Below are 25,160 nucleotides of genomic sequence, written 5' to 3'. Positions count from 1 at the left end.
GAGCGGCGGCCGCGGCCGCCCGGGGCTCAGCCGGGCTCCCCGCGCCCAGACGGCAGCTGGGCTCCGCCGGCAGCCCTGACCCGCTGCCGCGGCGCGGGCGAGGCGGCGGCCCGGGCATGGTGGACTGAGACCCGGCCGCGGCAGAGGGCTTCCCTGGGCTCCCGCGAGCCCCCGCTCCTGGCCCCTTCCCCGGCCCGGGGCTTTTCCCGCTTCCCGTCTTTCTTTCTGTCCCTATGGAGCAGCTACCCCCGGCGCCCGACCATGCCTAGGAAAGCGGGGAATGGGCAGCTTCCCTTACCCGATGGCTGGGAGGAGGCGAGGGATTACGACGGCAAAGTCTTCTACATCGACCACAACACCAAGCAGACGAGCTGGATCGACCCCCGGGACAGGTGGTGCGCGGGCAGGGAGGCGGCGAGGCCCGGGCGGGCGGTGGGCTCGGAGCGCAGGGACGGGCGGGGGGCGCGCCGGAGGGTCCCCGCTGGGGACGGGGAGCGGGGCCTGAAGCCCCTGCCTGCAGCCGGGCACACCGTGCCCTCCTTCTCACAGGCGCGTTTCTAAGCCTGAGCCGTGCGGTGGTGTTGGGACGGGGAGGGAGGGAGAAGCCTGTGGAGTTCTTCCCGGAGCGGCCGGGGGTCGCTGGCATTTGGCGAGTTCCCGACAGGTACCAAAGTTTGCGAGTCCCTCCCAAACCGGAGGCGCTGGCTCCTCGCCCTCCCTCACTCCCGGGCGCTGCGGAGCGGGGCCGCCCCCCAGCTCCTGGCTGGCGGAGCATCCCGGGCGCCGGGCCCTCCGTGTGCCCCGCTCCCCCGGCCCGCCCGCAGCCGTGTGCGGGGCTGCCGGGGAAGGAGCCGGGGCTGCCGGAGGCCTCGTGTGCTCGCTAGGCCTCAGCGAGCCCAGATCCGCTCAGCCCCCGCCAGCCGGGCCCCGGCGCGTTTGCTGCCGGTGCCGGGGCTGAGCTCTCTGAAGCTCCTGTGGAAGTGCTCCAGCGAGTGAGGCACCCCGCCGGAGGCTGCTCGTCCCGGAGCCACCGGGGCAGCTCTGCCGGCTGGACACGGATGCTGCTGGCACTGTGCGTCTGCTTCAATGACTGCTTTTAATAGCTGGATCACAGGCGCCCACAATACCCAGTGTAAAACGTGTCTTTTGTCCGAAGTGGTGCTGAAAAGTAATGGAACCCCAAAACTTTGTGCGTATTGTGAAATGAGATGTTGCAATTGAAAACAGTGCAGTCTTATTTTTAAACACCCCCCCCCAACTTTTAAAGGACATTATAAATGTATGAAACAAGCAGCACTGAATTATAAATGAAGGCCTAGGTTTATATTTCTCAGATGAACTTAGGTGGTTGTGATGAAGTTTGCTGGCTGCAAGTTGCAGAGGGAAGTTTTGACGAGCATCATGTGCTGCGTAAGGCCTACTGCTCAGTCTTACTTGCTATAACAGCAAATTCCAGTAGTGGCAAGCTTCATGCTTAAATTCCTCTGTACTTCACAACATGTTAATTACCTTGTAAATATTAGTGAAGTGATAAGGTATATAGGGCAGTGTTATTTATTACACCTGGCATTCTTGGGTGATGGGGTTTTTTAAGATGCAGGCAGTATAAAACTTCTGTCTTTCCTGTCTCTAGAAATAGTGGATATGAAGTGTTGTTTAGTTTTAGGCCTTAAATGTGTGTTTTCAAAGCAGAATAGCAGATAGAATGGCTGAGGTAAAGCAAAATGTGATATGGAATGTACTTATTGTAATAGTGCCTCAATGAGTATACTACTAATTTGATTTCATACATTCTGTAGTCCTGAAAAGTATTTGATGGTAAAATCTGAGTCTTCACTCTCATTAACAGAATAGACAGTGACATAACACTTGTGTGTTTGCCATCCTATAGGGATAGGATAAACATTGTTTCATTAATACTTTACAGGTGAAAGGGAAACTGACTCCTGAGACTTTACTTCCTTAGTTCTCATTACGGATTATAAAGACCTTTTTCAGAAGAGTAGTGTTTGAAATAATTGTTAACCTGTGTCAGTCATGCAAAACAAACAAAAGGGGATTTTGCCCTAGGTACTTAAGAGAATCCATGCTTTAGTGTACATGGCTCAGTTGTGAAGCTGAATTGCCTGCACAGAATAGAGACTGACAAGCCCATCTGATGTGCAACTGGCAGTATTCATATTTACAATATTTCTATTTTGCAGTCTGTATTTATATTTGTGACCCGTTTTGGAAAAACTAATAAGAATTTCATGAAAGTCTTGTGATGATTTTGCTTTCAATTCAGTTTATCTTCCATGTATTTTGAGTATGTACATTTGGAAACTGTACAGGACATTATTTGATATTGCTGTCAGAAAAGTTGAACAGTGATTTTCCAAGTTTGTCAATACAATAAAATCTGGATTAATGCTGTTTCTAAATCTTATATTAAATTGTCAAAATTAAGGTAATGGATTCTAAGGAATGACTGAAAATGTTGCCGTGTCTGGTGATACTTTAGGACTTTATTTCCCCCAACTATTTTCTCTCATAGAGATCATAACGTTTTCATGATGTACCTCTGGAATGTTATAGTACACAGGCTTCTAAAATGTTTCATTGGTAAAGCAAGTGTAAAATAGATAAGTTTTTACTGACAATATTACTTCTGCTGTTGTTACACTGCATTCCCTGGATGATTACATAGATAAGTCATGCTTGATGTTCTAAAATAATTTTTATCCTCTTTGATTTCAGAAGATACTGAAGTCTAGTGCTGTGAGCCATTAGCCATATGTTTGTAAATTGCCAGGTGTGTTTGAGCAATTTAGGAACTTCTTACTGGTTTAAAATAGTCACATCTAGAAATAAGAGGGCAGTTGAAAATGTGATATTTGAAAGCTTCTTGGAAAGTTGTGTTTGTGATTGTTGTGTTTTTTAATATTTTTTTCATGTTCTTTTCTAGAACACGTATTTATTACTGCTTAGGTGGTGCAGGTCTGTTAATACAATTATAGCCTTGTGTACAGCCATGGAAAAAACAACTTACATCAGCTTCAAGCTTGGGTTGCGAGAGTCTTGCACTTTCAAGGGCAATAGTGACTTGGCTTGTGTTTAGGAGTGTTGTGGAAGCTCAGGAGCAATGTTTTGCACTGTTCACCAGTGATTTTTCTCTCCAGACACTTACTGTTCTGTGCTGATTTGTTTTGAAGACTGGTGGCCCAAAAGAGAGGGCACTTTAAGATCTATAATTCGGGTAGACAGAGAGACATAAAGGCAAGAATGTGAGCATTGTAGCAACATTTTCATTCTCTAAATTTCATTTTCACTCTCTTTCTTTGTTCATGACTCCCCCAGGCTACAGCAAACTGTGAACTTGCTGGTCATGACCAGTTCTGGAACTGGCTTATTGTAGCAGGGAAATAGCCCAAAGTATCAATTTTATCCTACTGCTACTTGACGAAAATATTAAAAGACAACTATGGACTGAAGAGAATAAAGCAGATGAAAAGGGGAGAAAGGGTTAGAGGAATGCATACTTTCTTTTGAAGTTCCCTTGAAACTCTTTCAAGTTCTTGGAATACTAAGTTATTGTAAAGTATTGCTTTGGGGGTTTTTTTCTGATAATTATTAGGGGCGGGATAGGAATTTGAAAAGGATTTTTTTTTTTTTTTCCATCATTCAACACATTTTAAGTAGGCCTCATGTTTATTGTATTCCTTAATGGAACCAACAGAGTAATGCACCAAGGAGGAGTGAAATGGGAGATAGTAATCTCAGTAACCTGAATTTTTCAGCAGTTGAATGATGCTTGGTTTTCTTACCATGAATTCAGGGCTTCTCATCTTGGTTTCTACATAATGAATAGTCCAATGCACACTGCTGAGCACCATTGACTCAAAACAGATGGGATTTTTATAGCTTGCCTAAAATGACTTCTGCATGACAATTTCTGAAGCTGCAAGTGATCTTCATTTAAATCTTTATCTATACTCCTGTCCCACTCCTGTCAGTGGTAAGGAATGAGATGCTATGAAAACAAAACTATCCTTTCTGTTCTCACTTCACTTTCCACTGAGGAAAATACATTTGTACATTTGAAATGGTTTATAGTATACTTCTGCTAAAATGTTTCAAGAGTACTTGCTAACTGTATAACTAAGAAGGTGCTTGAGAAGCATTGGATGTGCAGAAAACCAGAGAGCTTTACAAGTTAAGAGATTGTGAAAGAGTTTGCTTTGTGAGCAGGGAATGCAGTTTCCATTGCTGCTTTCATCTTTCGGGGAGAGGAAAACACTACAGCTTTTAGCACGGGATTCTGTAACTTGTGCTAGATTTGTCTGAATTAGAAAATTTACTAGTTTTCAGCAATTAAATGTCATTTGCTCTGTTTCCATAGAAAAGACGGGCAGTTTATTCCTTACCTTCTCGTTGGAACTTGCTTTCTCTTGTCTTATGAACAGAGACCGTGAGGACTGAAGATACTGAAGTCGAAGTTACTTAAGCAGGGAGATTTTCATCCTGTCTCTTTCCTGGTCATTGCAGTAGTTCAGGGGTGCATGGTACAAGACTTTTCAGTCACAGCAGAAATAGGAGTCATATAAGACACTGGGCTCATTAAAGGCAGCAAATAAGAGGCAAGCAGAAATGAAATAACATGGTGAGAGGCATCATCAGAGACTCAAAAATACATTTGGATTAATTCTTTCATGCATGTAAGAAAGCTGTGCTGTGACAGATGAATAAAATAGTAAGTGTTAGTTATTACAGTTTGAAAGGGATTGATCTTAATTCTGTTTTAAGTACTAACCTCAACACTGATCATTTACCACTATGCCAGCCACCTGATAAAGGCCCTTCTTTGGGCTGCTTGCTAAGAATGAATTTAATGGCAAACTATCACTGGTTTCTCTCATCATTTCTCACTCCCTTTCTATCTTCCCTTCCCTTGCTTGCTGGTAACTGAGGAGGGAGTGAGGCTTTTAGGTTTTTGATGGTGTGGAGCTGCTAAATGATTGTTTAAACATATGTTATGACATTTGAGCCTTAATAAGCAATGGTCAACTTGCTCTTTTGAAAAATTAGTAGAGAATCCTTTGATGGCACTCCAAGGTGTACAGCTTGCAATAATCCTGTAGTGAGATATGGCAACAATTTTTTCCTGCAAATATCTTTTTCTTCCCTGTTTCATCCTGGAGTATCATTTGCTGTTTTTTATCCCAGTTCCACCTAATTTATTCCTGCCTCCTTGTCTGCTCAGGAATGTGCACACACCCCTTGGAACTGTCTAGTATCTATCTCATTCTGATTTCAGTGACAGGCTGAGGACTGCTTTTACTTAATTGATCTATATTTATTCAAAATAAAACCCATGATGCAAGTACTGAACATGCAATGAGAGACTAGCTGTGTCTGAAGTTCTGACATCTCCATTTGTTTCTCCAGTGTAAAGTAGAATTCTAATACTTCAGTGCTACTATAGCTGTGATAGCATCACACAGTGTTAAAATACAAAGTGATTGTGTATGTAAGTTTTTTAGCCAGTCTGTCATTTGCATGGGGCTGTGTGTTGTTGATTTTAGCATTAGTAAAAATGGCTATGGTAACTCCGAGATAACGCTTTTATTCTTTATTTCTCTGGGAGTGATAGAGCTGTGCTGTGTCTTTCATCTCGGAGCGTGTGAAGTTAACAAGTCAGGAAATGCTGCGGAGTATTTGCTTATGTGTGCAAAGTATGTACTGCTGGTCACAGCCAAGAATTGTGACCTGGTATGTGAAGTGGGACAAGTGTTACAGGCTGTGGTTCATCCAGACCTGTGTCTGTAGTACTTGCCTACTAGAGCTATTTTGATTAAAACCTATCGTGACTTACAAAATAGTGTTGCAACAGTTGTCATGCACAATGTAAGACTTAATGAGAAGTTGTACACGTGAAGGTAAATAAGGAGAGTCAATATATAGATAAAATATGAAAAATTATTTATAGCTTTAGAGATTTGTACAGATTGCATTAGGAGTTCTTGATTTTTTTCCAGTTAAATAACCAGTCTTCAACTCTTTGGTTAAAATTCTGTGCTTTGAACATGATACTAAGGTTGTTCTAATAAGATAAGAGGATTTCTCTACTTCCACTTACTAATGTTTGTAACATCAAGAGATAAGCTGAATTTTGTGAAAAGGATTTTGCTTTGATTTCTTGCTACCTTCTTTTTAGCCTAAAAAAGTGTTATAGGTATCTGTGATTTAATAATTTATACATCACACAGGTGACTGCAAACTGGACTAGTACTCCTGGAAGCAATGGAAAAGATTGAAAATGGACAAACAAATATTTACATACAATAATATTTCCACGGTGATACACTTTCAGAAAGGCTTGAATAGAAATGGTGCTAGGATTCCACAACTGTTGTGCTGTGGTGTTTAAGTTCTTATGAATTTAAGCAACCTGGAACTAGAAAAGTATTCCAGGAGGATAATGCAGCCTACTGAGTCCAGACTGGCATGGTTCTGCTTACATGTCCTCCTTCTGCCACCAAAACGGAGCCCAGGAGATGATTTGGCTAAAATGAACCCCTAAAACATTGTGCTTGGGGTTGTTTTCCAGCAGAATCAGTGTTATGTCGCTGACTAGGTACTAACACTAGTGTGAGCCAGGAGGCAAGTCCAGAGCTGGAAGCAAAAGGTACTGTAATGGTAAAAAAATGGTACTGTAGAAATCAAGATGATCAATCCTAGTTGCCATGGAACTATTGTTTTAGGTTTCCATTTCTGTTATTGTTTTCTTGTGCATGTCTTTGTATTCATCTTTGCTGGGTGAGCCAGCAGTAACTGTCACAGTTGTCCTGATACTAAATATGTTTTCTGTCACCAAGAAACTTTTATGATGTTGCAGAATCTTTTACTGACCTTTTAAATGTTTGTTGCTGTGAAGTTAGTGTTGAAGAGAAATTTTGTCATTGCATGGTTGCAGAATTAGAAGCTGTTTTTTGGGACTGTGCTGCTGTTGATAATATGCTTATGAGTAGCTAATTTCTACTGTTTATGAAAGTAGATAAGAAATTCTTTTGTTCCTAATTATTCATAAAATGTGTTTTGTGCTCTGGTGCAAACTGTGTCACCAGAATGATGGTGTAATTCAAGATTTTTAGTGTCTTATTGTGTGAAATACATTCATGCATTTGAGGTTGTCATCAACTTGACTTGTCCTTCATTTGGAAGAAGCTAGTGGCTGAAAAGGGGAGTTGTACTGTAGTTATGGTTTTCCCTTTTGTGTTTTCTCAGTAATTTGAAGGGATTTGCTTTGTGGATGTAGGGTTTGGGTCTTTTAAATAGCACATATTGGGTATTGGTGAATACTGTTGCTCTTCCCAGTGACTTTTTCTGTGCAAAACTGTTAATGATGGTGAAGTTCTTTCGTAATGAAGTCAATCTCTGACTCTTGTTTTTAAAAGAGCTTCCTGGGGGAGAGGCTCCTTTCCCCCTTTGTTTGAGCATATTTTTTAAAAGCTGATTTGCGTTTGGAATTTTTTTTTTGGTTAGGACTTGTGGACTAGAATCAATCTGTCAGTTTATTCTGTCGACTGAAACAATCATTCGCATCTTATAGAACAAGATCGGATGCTGTCCTTTGAACTTGGATACTGTTTGTACTTGAAGAAAGGCAACTTTATCTCATCAACTCTGAATACGTATTGTATTCAAAGTAATTGTGTGGGTATGTAAAGGCACATTTTCTTGGGACAAGATAAGCAAACTTGAACTTCTGTATACTCTTGCTGTGTGCAATACAATATTTCAAGTTGGACCTGCTTCGATACGTCTGTGCTATTTTTCTCAATTAATGAAATAAAACTTAAATCTTCATTTGAAAAATGAAAAGAACAACCTACTGGAATGCCTTCCATAATATGCTGATTGATCTGGTAATCATGCTTTCAGTGTCTAGAAATACTGGTATTTTTTGACTTTTGGTACAGGGGGAAAGATCTAGGAGAATCCGTATTTTAGCTAAACTCTGTGATAACTTTTTATATTAGCAACTTTCTCCTGTTGCTAGGGAAGGAATAGTACTTTACACACCTATTGTTTCTTTTTAAAGTACTTTCAAGTGCTAAACTGTAGTCTTGTCCAGATAAGCTTATTTTAAGATCTGACCAGTGAAAAATTCATACTCTGTTTCCGTGTCTGGCCCTTCGCTCATAAAAGCTTACCTCCCTCACAGAGCTGGCAATGTCTGTCTGGGAATGGAGCTGTTTTTAATCATATGGCAGATGAACTTTTGGTAATCTGCAAATTGTGTACAAGCACATCATGCCATATGGCAGAAAATATGCCCAATGCATGATGAATGTCGCCTGCCTTTTAGCTAAGTGGCAGGCGTACGTCTTAGTAGCATCTTGTCAAGATGGGTTTGACCAAAGCACAGGTGTCCTCTGTCGTATAGCTGCATGGCAGTGTTTTTATTGGGATCACACTGTGAAGGAACAATTCTGGTCTCTTCTGCCTGTCACTCGCTAGGACACTTCTGGGCAGAGTATTTGCTATGTCGTTCTCTTAATGCTTCCAAAAGAGGAGGTATGACCCACTTTGGCTAAAAATGTGGGCATTTTAACGTTACTCACTGTCTGTGATGGACTGCAGAAAATTGTCAGGAGAAGACGTTTATTTATTCTTGATGGAAACAATGGGATGGGTGTTTGTCCTTTGTCTAGTACTGTTAATGGTTAAACTGCAGTGTAGCCCAGAAATGTCTGTCCCGTGAGAGGCCATGATGATCTGATCTACAAGGAGTCCTCTTACTCACCTAATCCCTTTATTCTTAATGCACATTTTCTTGATTATGCAAAAAAAGCCTATGTAGTTTTAAACTTTTTGCCTCTTCACCAATGTTAACAAAATGTCTCTGCAAAAACTCTTAATTCCTCTTAGAAGTAAGCCTGTACTCACCAGTTAAAAAGCAGTTTGTGTCAGAGACGTGATTCAGATTTATGTGGTAGATTTTTTAAATGCTGTTATTAGCCAAATAACTGTATTTTTAAAATGCTGTTATTTAGCAAGTGATTACAATGTCATCCTGTGGTTTGATTCATGTTCCTGAACCATTCCAACTGTAGTCTGACTCTTGCAGAGCCTGACCAAGGGGTTGCTGGTTTTGGATTCTGTTCTGCAAAGTATGCTACAGAGACCAGTTGTCAGTGGAGAAAGATTTATAGTGCAGGAAGGCTGAAACAGCTGGGAAATGAACCAGAGAGGGAGTATTTGGATGTTCTTCTTAGTTTTGGGAAGGCAATGGGAAAAGGAGGACATGCAGTGATACCTAAAGGACTTTGCTTCTATGAAATAGTCTGTGGTCACTACTGCATAAGAAGCTTCTTTGACTTAGTCTTTGGTGGGTTCGTAAAAGATCCTAGTGATACCAAGTTTTCTTGTGAGCTAAGTGACATTTTTGTTTCATAGATTATCCACCACTCAAGTGTACTCCTGTGTCATATGTGTGTTGTTACTTAGGATGTGATTTAAATTTTAAGACATTTTGTCTGTTCTGGTTTGCACTGTGAATACCCAGCTTGAGTTATCTCTGTATACATTGTTTCTTGGTAGAGCATGAAATAATCTACTGTTATTTTTTAATTATTTTTGAGGAGAGATGGCAAAAATATTCTTTCCTGAGAAACTCAGGAGACTTCAGAAGTTTTGGAGCTCAAATTTCATATAGGAAGCATTTTCTCAGTAGAAATGTATTAACACATTACTTGTGTTCTTAATTATTGTTTAAACTGTGACAAAAGTCAGGGTCTGCCTAAAGGGTCTCTGAGACTTGATCATGGTTTTGTGTACTCTTGGGAATGTACTCCCATGTGTACCTAAGCCCTATCCAATTCTGATCCCTCTATTCCCAAGACCTAGACAATGTATATTTAGTGTAGTCACATGTTACAGAGAAGAAAAAACCTTTTCAGTTCATTCTCTTAGTGCTATCTGAACATGTCCTCATCTTGTACAGTTATTTGTAATAAATTCTAAATTATGGCCTTGAAAATATTATTTGTGACTTTCTTTTCTTTTTTTTTTTTTTTTTTTTTTTTTTAGTTACATTCCCAGTAATGGAAAATTTTATTGTGTGCAGGATCTAACCCAAATGGTACTTTTGGTCTTTTATTGCTTGAGTCTTTTATTGTGAAGTGCAAAGGCTTGCACATAGCTCCCCTTTATTGTTTGGATGGAATTGTACAGTGGAAATGAGTTCTAGTTTGGAATGCTATGGACTTCTCTCAGAAAGATTTACAAAATAAGTTATGGTATGAGTTTAAGACACAAAACGATTTAGTTTTACATTCCAGAATGAACAGTGACAAACTGACAAAACCAGCATTGGAATGTCCATAGGGTTGGATTAAGATTAAGAAAATGGGATAATCCTCAGATGGCGTGATCTTTGAGAGTCTGAATTGAATTTCACCCTTCCTCAGTAAGTTAGAGTGTTTCCTTTAATTTGTGGATTAATTAATTAATTGGTTTGAAATGTAGACATGTGGAGAAACCCCAGAAATCAATGTCTTTTTTTCTGTGTTTTTATGTTTAATGTTGCTGGCCAATAGGAGCTTTGTCAAAGTTTTTCATATTTCCCACATTCTTTTGCAGTTTGCAGCTATGTTTTATGCAGAAGTGGCAGGCTGAGATGGTGCTTTAGTGGGCTATAGGAAGGATCATTTGGAAGAGAGATATAAAATATTTAAAATATATTTGGTTTAAGCATTGAGGAGTAAATGGGCATACATAAGAGAATGCAATTCGAGGCAGCAATCTGACAAGGAATTGAGACATGACCTCTTTCTGTCAGGTTGTGAGTATTGCCATGTTTGAAATTAACTGCTAACACATTTACAGTCATTCTAATGAGTAGTAGAATGCTATGGCTGTGAATAATCATCTGAAGCCTCTACAAGACATTCCTGAAATAGTGTTTAAATGACTAGAGATATTATGGGATGCAGGAAAGTATACAAATACCATAAGCCTTTTAGTCAGGCTAGCCTGGTCAGTGGTTTACTACTGCAGCAAGTAAGGCTGACTATGCAGGATTATTTAGTACATGATAAACAGATATTCTGTTCAAGTTTCTGAACTCTGCATTTTCTTTTATGTTTTTGGGGTGGGGTTTTTTTGTTTGTTTTTTTTGCCTTTGTTTGTTTGTTTTGTCTGTATTACTGATAATCCCTAGGGTCTCATTTTATGTTTACTCTTGGAGGGAAAGTTAGTGAACTGAAGTTTGAAGTTTGCAAAGGGGTTGTTGATTAAGCAGCTGTTAGCTAAATTAATGATGCTATGGTCTAGAAGGTGAATGAATTGCTGATAGTAAAAGAAATCATTGTAATGTTATGGATTTTGATTTTTCATTCTTCCTTTAGTTCTTGTTTACTTTATGTGGTGGTTGTCCTGGCTTACTTGCTAGTATGATTTACAATGATGGAAAATGAGCCACAGGCTTCTGTGCTGTAGCAGGTTGCTGATTTGCATTCAGGACCTGGCTGGCCTGTTGGCTCATACATGAAAGACATCAAAGCTTTCTTTTTCCAGGCAAGATCTTGGGAAGAAAATGAGCTTGGAGGACAAATGTAGAACAGATAGGGATTTTTAAAGCAAAACCCTTAGAACCTCCTAGATTTGATATTTCGTTTCTCTCTCTCTCTCTCTTTTTTTTTTTTTTTTTTTTCCTTCCCCTAGCTAGGTTTTCCTGAAAAATTGTAATGTATCTTCTTTCTGGTCAAAGTTTTGCTGCCTACTGAGGCTAGTATTTTTTAAAATGTATGAAGAGTATTTTGAAAAAGAAACAGCAACAATAAAACAAACTCATAAAATGCCCTGAAGTAATGTTCCCATAATCAACACTTTTGATTAATCATTAAATCAATTTTTTATTTTTTTTTACTTTATTCTGAATTTGGCTGGTGTCCTAGTTAGTTAAGCAGCTTCATCCAGCTACCTGAAGTTCTTGAAAGACTTTCACTGCAGGTGTCTGATGTTGAGGGATGACAGTATTTAAAGAACCCTTCTTGTGGCAGAAGTTCTTGAGGTAGTAGTTCATTGCTTATTAAGATAATAGGTTTCTAACAGATCTTTTGAGAATAAGCTCTCATAAATAGCTATTTTGTAATATTGTATTTGAAGTTTTTTAAAATGGCCAGTATTAGAACTTTGTCTGAATGCCCTCTTTTTACTTAGGTGTGGTAAGTACCCATCTGTTTAAGACTTGCATAAATGTTTAAAGCTGATGTTGCATTGATGATGAACACAGTAACATTCAGATACCATGAAAGTTTCGTGTGGCCTCGATGGTGGTGATGTCCTGATGGGTATTTTGATTACATAATAACTTAGTACTTAATTTAAACTTGCAAAAAAATTTTGGTGAGCAAGAAGCTTAAAGGGTCCTGACTTAAGAATGGTTGCATCTAAACAGAAGTATGAGCACATACCCTGGAAATCTAGTCCCATGGTCACTTGAACTGTAGTCCTGACCATAACAGATCATAGGTCTCTTTTGGGCCAGCTGATCTAGAAGTTAGCCTGGAGAGATGGGAGCAGTACTTCAGCAAATTTCATTTCATTATAGTGTATAGCATCCCAGGAGGTTGGAAGCACTCTGAAACCACACTTTTCCCAGTTGGGATGTACCCAAAGAGCATTACCTCTATTTCTCCTTGGAATATCTCCTTTGGCTGTGAATCAGCCTGACATCACTTGATGATGAAGGGAAAAGGGAATATTGGAATGGTAAAATCCTTCAAAGTACCCATTCCTATACTCTGTGTGATGTTTTGTCTTTTCAAGAATGTTTACACTGAAGTTGTAGAATTCTGAGCTAATCAAAGCACATAAATAAGCTTCCTGCTGCTATACACAAACTCATCAAGGTCCAAGTGAGACAATTTGGGGACAGTTTTTTTCCTCTAGTGTTAAGATCTTTGTATCTGCTGTAGAAAAATCCTAAGAATATACCCAGTAATAGAAATCCAGTATTAAGTTGGAAGGCAGGAGCGGGCAGAGAGTCTATATGATGAATAACAGTCTTTATTTGTAATTATTTCTCTTATATAAAAAGAAGCAAGCACAAAATTTTACAAAATCCATGTTTACTGTTGTATTTCAGGGAAACACATTAGTGCATTACTGTATTTCATTTCTACTTGTTTGCTTGAGATACATTTGATTTTTGCCATTTATATGTTTCTTTCAGACAATAGAATGGTTGTGGGGCAGTGTTTAGCTGACACTTGTTGGTTTGGGGTGGTCTGATGAATTTTGTGAAAGAGAGAACTGATAGTAGCAGACTCTGAAGTTTTGAGTTTGTGAGTAAAATTTTGTGCCAGTAAAGGTTGAAGGTATTTCCTTTTTCACATGTTGCTTCTGTTTGACACCCCTCTTCAGTCATACTGCAGATCTGTTTCTGCAAATTTGTTGTTCATCAGAGTAGAAGGGTTTAAAAGCAGCAAGAACGAAGATGAAAAAGGTCCCATTAAAGATTATAGCACCCTGGTCTGGTTTCAGAATTGTCTTGCATTGGGCAGTGTGTTGGACCAGACAACCTCCAGATGTTCCCTCCCTTAATTTTTTACCAGGCCAATGTGGGTAAATGCAGCTTTATTAGTGTTAGATCATCTAATTAACTAGACACCATATTTTGGAAAAAGATACTAGTTTGGCAAGGTGAAGTGTTGATGTAATCTGTTTAATGCAAGCAAAAAATTTCTTACCCTACCCAACATGAAGTCATAATCCCAAACACCTCTGCCTTTAAAGGACAAATTACATGATCAAGTAGCTGTGGGACAAGAAGACTAAAATGTGCTGTATTGGAATGGGAATTATGAGGGTGGTTGGAGGTTTTAAGTGCTGTTTAGCAGCATAATGAAGTAACTCAACCATTGTTCAATTCAGTAGTGTCTAAAAAGATTTAAAGCTTCAATTGATGCTGTAGCTATCAATTCTACAAGCAAAAATATAAAATTAAATTTCTTGGTCACTTTAAAAACCAACTCTGCTCTGTTTGATATCAGTGTAGATCTCTAACACCCTGGAGTTACTGTGTGTTTATAATAATTTGAATTTTGGGATTTGATGAGGAAAATACGTATTACATCTAAGGACTGACTTATTAAAGATACCTCTGTGTGAGCTACATCATTATGCAGCACAATGTTAAAGTTACTACTAAATATACTAGAAACATCTTGTTACAATTTTTTTGTCTCATTCCTTCAAATGTGACTTTGGAAGAGACAGCATTTTAAAGTTTGTTCCAGAAGGCACTTTGAAAGATGGATGATTGAAAACAACTCTCCTGAATGGCACCTTGCTGTACTTCATAGATCATAACAGCTTTTATTCACCACTGTGATTGTTTTTTAAATTACTACCTGTGGATGAATACTTGAAAGAATTGGTCTGCTGGCTACATATTTGCCTTGATTGAGGGGTATTTTGAAGTTGCCTTTAAATTACATGGGGTTCTTGATGATCCTGGCATTTTCTAATCTTTTTTTGTACTACATGGTTTGTTTAGTATCTTAAATTCTTGCAATTTTAGAAGGAATAGTAATTCTAGCTTTAATTTATTTTTTGTTTTTAAAAAAATGTCATGTCAAGCTCAGATGTACAGAAATGCTTATTTAGCAAATGATAGTTGCTGTTTATTTGGCATCTTTCTTTCAATGGAAGTAATAAATTATATAATGAATAATTATTATACTAACAGCTGCTGATGGACTGGAAACTTAAATTTATAGGAGATACATTTGTTATAGGAATAGCTCCAAGTGATATCCATAACAGTGGTGTACAAAAGCAAAACTGCTTTATTAGCTTGTTGAAAATATCAATAAGGCTGTTGCATGCTAGATGGACATTTCATTGAACTGTCACTAATAAGCCAGACAGAAGAAAAAGGAAAAAAGTGAATATCTGAAGACAAAGTGATAGCTGAAGTTGGTTAACATATTTAAATAAACTTTTTTTTTTTTCCCCTCAGCAGTTATGGTGTTGCTAAGTCTGTATAAAACATTCCATTCTTCTGTTTTGATGAAAAATTTGTGCCAGGCTCTTTTGGGAGTGTTAAAACTGAGAATCTTTTATTGCTTGTTAGCCATTGTAGTGGACAGGAATGTGAAAAAGTCAGATTACAATTCCTTTCCTGACTACTGAAAAGCCACCTTCCCTAAATGAATGAGATGGAAGAGGTACCTGTGCATCAGGTACCAGTTCTGCTTCCTGAGCTGCCATTACCCAAGGCAACAGGAAGATCCAGTTTTCAGTTTTGAAAATGGATCAGTTTGAAAAACTTGAGCGGGGGGGGTGGGGTGTGGAAGCAGACAAATAAATAAAAAGAAACAATGTTGTCAAAATTGTTGTGGAGTAATCATTGTCCCCTAGATAGCATTGAGAGGTGTGCCTCTCACTAGAAACATTTAACCAATCAAGGACTCTCTGTGATCTATGTAAATCCCTCTCAGATTTTTACCAATTGCAGTTCCCAGCTTCAGGTGTCACATCCTGAGTGCCCTCTGTTCCTAGCATTTGATCTTTTCTTTGCTATTCAGGAAATAATTTGAGTGAATAAGCAGAAGATAAGAGTGTGATGAAAAGCATGGGTCTTAGCATGCTTGAATATATCATTCTGTTTGCGTGAGTAGTATGGAATAAATAAAAAGTAGGTAAGAGTGATGGCAGCAGGAGAATGCAATATTTTTCCATGCTTTGAAATCCACAATGCATTTTAGTGTGTTGGCAGCTTAACAACAGTACTGAGATTGGTAGTGACTGGCAGAAGGAGTATGATTGGTGCTGTATGGTTCTTGTTAGTTCTGCTATTTGGGCCACAACAGCAAAACAGAAGGAAACAAAGACATAAAGGTCAGGGCTGGGGTGTTTAAATGTTTGTATTGTTTTAGTGGAGAGTTTGCAGGCTACAAACATCTCCCCTAACCTCAGGTGAGGGATTTCCCTGACCCCTCTCTACCTCATTCTGCACCTAGTGACTGCAAATCATGCTCTGCAAAAAATACTCTGCTCTTCTGAGAGACGGGCTCAGCAGCTTTTCTGCCTAGTGTGTGTATCACAGGAGCAGCAGCAGGCCACATGAATCTTCCTCCATGTGTCCCTCCTGTCCCTGCATTTATCCATTCTGCAGCACGATCTCCATTGCAGCCATTTGTAAAGGACTTTGGTTACAGCTTAAGCTTAGGAAATGTCAGTACAGTAAAGGCCCTTTGGACATCAATTAAGCTTCCTCGTCAGGTTTGTGAAAGGAAGAGATTTTGTCTTCCCAAAGGCAGTGACAGAATCAAAAAATGCCATAACCTGCTTTTCTCAGCTGGCACAGTGGATTGCCATGCTCCATCAACCAGACTAATTCTTTGGCTGCCAGTGAGGGTCACCAAGCACTGCTGCTTCCTTGTATACCTCCTAGCAGCTGGCTTTAGGGAGACAACAGGAAGAATAATCCAGTCATGGAAAAACAAGAAGATAAGGCTAGATACTTTGCAAACTCTCTGTTGCACAAGGCCACGCATTTTTTCTGCAGATTCTTGTCCAAGAATATTGGTTTCATTATCAGAAGTTACATATGGTGGTGTTTGGGTTTGGGTGGGCTTTTTTTGTATTTATTAGGATTCCAAATAAAAGATGTCTGCTGGTATGAATGGATTATTGAAAGCAGCAATCACTCTGAGACAGAATGTCTTGTATGTTTAGATGCAGAAATGCTAATAATTACTGAAGTACTGTAATGTTAAAAATGATCAGTTCTGTTTCTATCTGGAGACTGCTCTGGCACCATTTGGTAGCAGTCTCTAGTTCCCATTGGTGCTTATGTAAACCAACCCAGAGACCTTGTTACAATCTGTTTATTGCAAATGTAAATGATAGAAGTACAGTGACTTTAATATAGAGAAAGCAGTATGGTAAAGGAGAGAAAATGTGATGGGCAAAATGAAATCCTTTTTGTATACCTGTGGCATGAAGCAGTGAAGTCAGAAAAAAGAGACAGGGCTTGGACTCTTTCACCTGGACTTCTAGTAAAGACCAGAGTTTTCCCATTATTTCTTCAGGGGAAAAAACTGATGAAACACATCAGGCTGGGAGAGAATGAATTACCATGTACGGAAAAAGTTAGTGAAGAGCTATGCAAATCGTTTTTAAGAAGGGATGCAAATGTAATTTTATTACAGACCCTGCCTTGCTTCCTTATTGTTTTTACCTACAAAAGTTTAGTTCTTCATAGCATGGTACAGAAAGAGATGGTTGTTATACTGACAACTCAAAGCATGATTTGATCAACTCACAGGTTAAAAATATTTTGAACCAAATTTAAAAGAATGGGGTTTTCTTTAAGCAAGCATGTGGTGCTGATGATTAACTTCTGCCTTTTCAAGAACTCGACAGAAGATCAGATCTCTTTTTTTATGGCTGATTTAAATCCATCATTATTCCGTCCAGCAAAATTCAAAGCCCACCTTTGAAAGCTCTTTTGAGAATTATACTTCCCTACCCTAGGTAATATCTGCCAGATCAGGAAATTCCAACTTCTTGTCTTAAATTTACTAGGGAATTCCTGAAGTCTAAAACTCAGGAACCAGATTTTTGCTGGACTGTGAATAATCACGTTCCTCTCTTTTTTCCCCAACCTTCTGTAACCACATACTTTCTAAATTAGAACTTTAGCTGTGCTGAGTGCCTGCAGATAAGCTAAAAAAGAATTGCATGGACTGTCACGAGCTTGGAAATCTGTCCTTTTGTTAGTGTAACTCCATGCTCATACACATTCTGACTGAATGTTAATTTTCCTTGTATTTGTTTTCTGTACATAGCATAATGAAAAGCATTGAAATGCATGCTGACACCCAATGGTATTTTCAACAGCTTAGAAGTTTGACTTGTTTTTAATTACAGTGTGCCTACTTTTAAACTTTCCAGTACTTCTGGAAATTGTTTTACATGACTGATGTTTATAGGATGAGAGTTAGAAGCCTAGCCTCCAAGAAGATACATTTTATTTTAAAAGCTTGAATGATACATGAAGTAATTTCCTAAAGGAACCTAAGGATATTATGTAGAATTGCAGGAAAAATAGTAGCTCAAAACATTAATATTTATGTTAAAGATTTTTCACAAAAGCAACTGATGTAGGTTGATTTATGAGAGACAGTAAGAGCCTTCCATTGAGAAATTGAAAGAGAGTACATAAGTAATTGGATAGTAGAGATTTGTATCTGGACTATCTCTTAAGAGCAATCTTCTCTATTCAGTTTAAAAGAATAATAAATGGCAAATGGAGATGTAATGGTTATCTTGGCAAGGAGTGACTGTATTTCCACCGTATGAGCTAATGCTGAGGTTTTTTCATTACTCAAACTGTATAAAAACTTTACATCTAACAAAATACTGAAAGTGATTTTTATGAAGTATTCATTTAAAAATACTGTGTCTAAGAAATTCCAGAAGTCTGTAAAATTGCAGCTTCCTAGTTCAGCTGAATTTATTGAAGCATTGCTTATGTGGCAGCTTTCCCCTTACAGTACAAAAGATGTGTACAGTGTGGAGATTACCATTAAATCAATTGTTTATGCTTAGGTGTTGTTTTTCTATGAAAGTGCCTCTGCGCAGTATTTGAGACAGCATTGTAGGTTTTTGTGCCATTAGCAGTTATTTTTAACCTCTCTCCTTATGAGCACCTCAAAAAGGAACTAGCTTCGATTTTAAAAAAAGTCAAAATGACTAAGGTAAAGGCTCACAGAGAAGGATGAAATAATTTATTTTTTTTTATTTTGAAAAACATGAAGAAGTATTAAACACATACAAAGCTTGCTTCTAGCCTTGTCCAAGGCAAGACTGCCTTTGACTTCAGTGTAGGTATTTCCTTGGTTTGTTCTGTGAAGTTTTGTATCCTTTGCAGGATTGGGTAATTAACTGATTTACATTATTCTAATTTGAAATTCAAGCAGCCAGTAGATTAAGGTATGAGAACAAATAGAAATTTTCCTAACTGCCCAAGCATTTGATTTCATAATCCAACAGCAACCACTTAAAATTCATTGTTAGTCCAAAAAACCCTCAACCTTCCAAAATCAGCCTCCTAACTTTCACCACATGAAAACTTTGCAAAGCAGGTAAGCACTTCTCCAATTTTGCTTGCTTAGTCCTATCTGTCTTGTTCTAATAGCTAAACCAAAAGGAGGAGGAGGAGGAGGTGGAATCACGTATGTTGCAGCACTGCCTGCGATCTCCATCAAGAACCAGGTTTTCAGTGTCTTTTAGGAGCTCTGTTGTTTCATGACCAATTCGCACCAGTCTGAATTTGGACTGCAAATGCTTCCACGCTTTTTCTTGTATTGACTTTTTTACTGGTAGTGAACTGGTTAGGCAGCTAAACTGGTTAAAAAGAATTAAAAATTAAATTTTTCCTCATAGTTTTTTCTTTGAACTGACGTGCTATAGAGTCATATGAATGCCAGAGAAAAGGTATGAACATATAGCATGGAGGAAAAGCAGAACTGTAGCAGCCAGGTTACACCAATTTAAATTGGTATGAAACTGCAGTATTTGGTGTGGCATTAGGATGGTGCAAAATTATTTTTCTCTACTCAGCTTACACAATGATGAAGTTTTAAGCTCCAAGAAGCAAAGGCAATGCAGGACACAACTGTTTATATGTGGGCATGTGGTTTGGAAATGTGACAATAACAAAGATTTAAAAATTATATGCAAAACACATGGTCAGCCATGAGATCAGAGTTACTCTCATACAACTACTCCATTTAGTTTGTCCCACCACATGCCTATCCTCATGATGAATTTTTTTTCCTTATATTAAACTTAAACTTGTTTCAGCTCATGTCTGTTTTCTCTTATCCTTCCACCACGTTAACCCTTGCAAAGAGCCTGACAGTCATCTTAAAAGCTTCCTTGTAGGTAGGGGTAGGCTGGTGCTGCATCCCTCTGAAGCTGCCTCTTCTCCAGGCTGAACACCCCTCAGTCTCTTCACTTCAGCTTGGTGCTTGGGGCTTCATCTCCCAAGCATCCTGGTGGCTTCCTCCTGGACTTGCACCAGCTAGGTTTGTTGATGTTTTTCTTGCCGTAGAAGATCAGAACTGGGTGCAGTAATTGAGATGCAGTCTAGTGAGTGCTGAATAGATGAGGTAAGCACTTTCCTTGATCTATCGGCCACACTCTTACTTACAAGGTAGGCTGTTGGCCTTCTCTGCAGCCAGGACACTGGTTCACTGACAGCTCGCTGTCCACCAGAGCCCCAGAGCTGCTCCCCAGTCAGTCCCAGCCTCTATTGCTGTAAGGGGCATTTGCTTCCTGGGTGCAGGACTTTGCATTTGTTGATGCTGAGTCTCTGAAGGTTTGTGTTGGGCCATTCCTGTAGCCCAAGTCCATTTGAATGATGTTCATGTCTTGACTTTGACTGTTCCCACCCAGCATGGTATCATATGCAAGCCTGATGCCTTTTCCAAATCATTAATACAGATGTTAAACAGTCCCTCCAGTAGTGCAGTTTTTACTGGCTTCCAGGTAGAATACAATCTGTTGACCACCAGTCTGAAGAAAGTCAATTATGTTGTGCAGGCGGCTGTTGCAAAACTAGGACAGATGAATAGAGTTGGGACTGTGTTTTTAACCAAAAGTTGAGACTAGCTATGACTTCTTTCTTACTCAAGATGGAACTCAAACTTGCTAGTCTCTCGACTAAGTTAGCTTTCCATTGTTAGTAAAATTCAATTTTGACCATATATTATAACTCAGAAATGGGATTCGTGTAAGTCTAAGAAAGGTCAACTTGAAGAAATACTTCTAAAAAAAGATAAAATCTGTGACTATAATTCAACACAAGCAAAAAAAAAAAAAAGCAAAACTTGATTTGTTATAAAGGGTTCAATAGCTAAATGGTTATTAAATAAGAATACACTGAAGGGACTTCAAGGATATTTTTGCTTATGAGTTACAATGCTCACAATATTCTCTGTAGTAAGACAGTTTTAAGAATACTTTCTAATAAGGTCCAGTTTGAAGTATGTTCACAAGACCAGACTCCAACAGGAAAATGGTTGGATCTGGAATATCATATTTACTGTCACTGTGAAACTGTTCTTTGTAATTTTTGTCAAATCAGTTTTTGAAAGCAGTTATGATTTTGACCTCAACAAAATGCAGTGGCAGTGAGGTCCAGCAATGATTTTGCCTTGTGCAGAACTTAGTTTTGAGCCTGCTCTTCTGTACTTTCTGCATATGCTTCTTGTAGCGTGAGAAACAGAGTAAATGCTGCCTGTGCCTTTCATGTGTTTGGTATTTGCACTCTGTAAGCAGCTACCGAGATGAATGACATTAACCTGTTCAGTTATGTTACATTCTGTACCTTGATTGCCACTGCCCACTTTCCTCTGTATGTTGATCTGTAGTTTTACTTTCAACATGTTGTCATGGTACTTCTGTGCAGGGGCTCCCAGAACTGAATGCAGTATTCAAAGGTAATCACAAACAGTTCTATATAAATTGTATGATGGTGCTTTTTGGTTTGTTTTATATTTGTTTCCTCATAACTTGTAAGTAAGTTCTTTGGTATTTTCAGTTCTGCTAAACATTCAGCTGATTCAAAGAGCCATCCAAGAGAAGCTGAATGACTTCTTCAGTGGTATTGGCAAAAATAACTGATGTCTCTTAGTCTAGTACAGTGGTACAAAATCTCACAGATCTTTGTAAAAAACCTACCACCTTTTTTAATTTTAAGCATTAACTTAAATTGAATTTGAAAATGTGCAGAAGAGCCTCATTGTGGTAGTCTCATCTTCTTTCTCCTTCTCAATATGCTTTCACATATGCTTTGAAGAGAGGACTCGTGAAACATGGCTGTTACCTACTCACAGATTTTTTTTAATATTGCTTTGATGTTCCTATGCTTATTTGAAGAAATGGTAATTTACTCTGTGCTGTTAGAAACCACAAATAGGGATGAGGTTTTAATATGTACTATATTCTCTGCAGTAATTATTTAACCTGGTTTAGAATAATCTTTTTAAATCAGGGATGCAAACTGCTAATAAAGCTGAAGGGAGTGCGTTTTCCTGTTTGGGAAAGGCAGGCAGCTCTATTCGCGTCAGTAAGTAGAGTAGTAACTCATCTGGAAACTCCAGGTTCCCTTTTACAGTGTCTCAGATAATTCCTCAGCAATCTGTGCAAATTACTGCCTTGGAAGTATTTCCCCTGCTCTAAACAGCTCTGTGCCAACCACACTTGGTAAAGAGGCATGTGTGATAAGCAATTATATGCTGGGGGTAGAGGAAAGGCTTGTAAGGGTTCAGGGAAAGGAAACCAAAAACGATAGCTGACCTGAAAGGGATTTAGTCAGTTTGATGTGAGAAGCAGCAGCTGATTTTTTTTTTTTTTTTTTCTCTTCCAAAAGAAGGCCATGCGTCAGTAAACTGTGTTTGTGCTGTATTTCTGCTAGGAACTGCTAGAAAATTTACTGCCTCCATTCCAGGTTTTGGGGTGGTTTTTTCAGGCAGTTTCTGGGAGTGGGTGTGTGCAAAGGAAATCACAGCAAACTTAGGCGTTTCCTGTTGGATAATTGTTACATATTTCCCATTCTTCAAACCTTGCTGCCACTGGGAATAAATTTGATCTAAAACTTGAAGTCAATTAATATTGTGAATAAAGAAATGTAAAAAAAGTAGAGAAGCTGAAAGTACTCTGCATTGATTGTGTTTAATATAACACTATTTTCTGAGTATCTCAGCGTATACAAAGAAAGGTAGTTTTAAAAAAGCGTTATGAACTAGAGGTCTTCATATTAAAATTATTCGCGGAAGGGATTAAATGTAGGCCAGAACATATATCTGAAATCTTCTTATAATTACAGTTTTACATTGCTTTGATCTTACAGTACCTGACTTCATTATCTTGCACTTTTAAGTTCAATGTTAGATTTGTATGAAGGAAATGTTTGCTGCAGCCCTTACTCGTTAGTTCAGTTTTGTGCAGTTTTATTATATGTCAGCCCCTGACTTCCATCCCTCTGCTCTCAAGACTGATTTTTCTAGAGGCTCTCATCTGTGAGAGCACCTGAGATTGAGGGTTCTTTTTCAACCATTTGCACCAAGGGTTGACAGACATTTTAATGATCTCATACTAATATTAAAATACAAATATATTGTCCTTTTTTCTCTTCAGTATTACATTGCTTGCAGTTTTATAAAATCAGTGCTGTGTTTGTTCATTTTCAATGTAAAAAATTGTTGGCACATTTTTAAAGATTTCTCCAATAGCATCTGGAAACAGTTTAGCAGAGACCAGAGATCGGTCAAGTGATTGTGTGCCATTTGAGCTCTGATCTAGCTCACTCTTTCTGCAACAGGAGCTGCATTGTACTGCAAGACACAGACTGTTTAATGAAGTATGCATTGAGAATTGTTACAAGTGGTTGGATGAGAAGCCGGAATCTAGACACGAAGAACTCAATATTGAGAATAACAGAGTGGGGTGCTCTATCCTGTTGGGTGCAGTTTTTAGGTCTGTAACCGAATCGCAGAGACATTGGGCAAATTAACTGAAGATCCCTTTTCCCTGCTCCTGGAATGATTGGTATACTTGGCTGAAGGGCTTCACAGTGCTGAAGTCAAACGTCTGTGAAGTTATCTGAGATCTTCAGATGGATAGTACTTTTTGAAAGTGCTTGTCACAGATTTAGATTTCCTGCTACTGAAATTGGTAACACTCCTGCTGACTTCAGTGGGAGCAGAGTTAGGTGAGGAGAGTCTTTAAATATCCTCTCTATAAATCCAAAGGTCAACTTACAGTGCAAGGGTTTCTTTGCAGGAGAATTGGAGTTTACAGAACAAAATTTTTAAAATCATTCTCTGAAGCTGATGAGGTGAGTAGTGAGGCATTTTGGACTAGAGTGTGTATGAAATTACAGAAAGGAGGGAGGGGACAAGTTAGAGATTGGGAAGATCTTTTAATACTGATGTTAAATATGACCATTTTCTGGGTTTTGACTGTGTTTTTTATTTGAAATACATTTCTCTTTCTCATATTTAATTATCACAGTACAAAAATGTCCTAAATTTAACCCTAACAATATGCCATAAGAACTTATTTTGGTACTTTGTGCCTGACAGCCAAGATGACAAATCATTGAATAATAATAATATTATATATTATAATTAATAATTAATGGAATAAATGTTTCTATCATAAGTGCATCTGCATTGATTATTTCATGATAAAGTGTTCCAATCTATAGACATTTTCTACCTGTAGTTTGTTGTATTGTACTTCTATCAAACAGTAAGCTTTTGGGTATGGATTGGTTCCTCCTATTTGCATGTGGGAATCACTGCAGAGTTTGTGCCATTTTTTGAATTTCATGAACCAATGCTTGAGTGTACTTGTTGTGGTTTGTTTGGTTTTGGGTTGGGTTGGGGGGTTTTTTGTTTGTTTTGGGTTTTTTTTTGGTTTTTTGTTTGTTTTGTTGTGTGTTGTTGTTGTTTGTTTGTTTCTTTCTTTCTTTCCTTACCTTGAGTATTCTTAAGAGCACATCTTACTATTGTAAAAGAATATTTGCTAGTAAATATATAAAATGAAGAGCAGAGGGATACAAGATAGGTATAGGAAAACATTTTGAGGTCAAGTTTGCACCCAGAGATTGGAGGATCAGGAACATTTAAAACTGCTGGGAAAACAGCATGGTGTTTATGTAATTAAATTAAAACTAATAGCCAAGTTTCTTAACCGTGCTGTCAATTGATGATAACATTTTCCCTCTAACAACGGTGTACAGTCATGTATATATAAATAATCTACAGCTACACTGCACATAATAGCCTTTTCGTAATGTTACTGCATTTGAGCTTTCCGGGGGAAGGTGCAAAGGTCGTATCATTGGTTTATGGCTGTGGAATTATCCCTGTGCTAGGATATGGTTATCAGACATTCCTCACATTCCAGGTGTCTAATATTATAGTGCTTACATGCCAGTGCAGGACCAACTGCTGCGTCAAAGAAAAACGCTGGAGAAAACATTCATGGTATTACCCATTCCCACTTCTCTGTGGTCCCCTTCCCCCCATACCTTTAAAAATGTCATCTTTGCATTGAACTTGGCAACGTTAAACAGATAAATT

At 38.6% G+C, this 25,160-nt stretch overlaps 1 protein-coding gene across 3 annotated transcripts in view; it reads left to right on the top strand.

Annotated features, from left to right (window-relative positions):
* The first annotated feature begins 127 nt into the window (after positions 1-127).
* WWC2 (WW and C2 domain containing 2) overlaps positions 128-25,160 on the top strand; it is a 95,273-nt gene continuing 70,240 nt past the window's right edge. For 2 of the 3 annotated variants that reach the window (XM_040065674.1, XM_040065670.1), the window contains exon 1: positions 128-395. In XM_040065674.1, the coding sequence (XP_039921608.1) occupies positions 262-395 (134 nt within the window). In that variant the 5' untranslated portion in view covers positions 128-261. The remainder of the gene's footprint in view (positions 396-25,160) is intronic. The other variant, XM_040065671.1, reaches the window with a different exon arrangement.

The sequence above is a fragment of the Hirundo rustica genome, chromosome 5 (genome assembly GCF_015227805.2).
Source record: "Hirundo rustica isolate bHirRus1 chromosome 5, bHirRus1.pri.v3, whole genome shotgun sequence".
NCBI lineage: Eukaryota > Metazoa > Chordata > Aves > Passeriformes > Hirundinidae > Hirundo > Hirundo rustica.
Note: the sequence above shows the minus strand (reverse complement) of the source record. Positions and strands in the feature narration are given on the sequence as shown.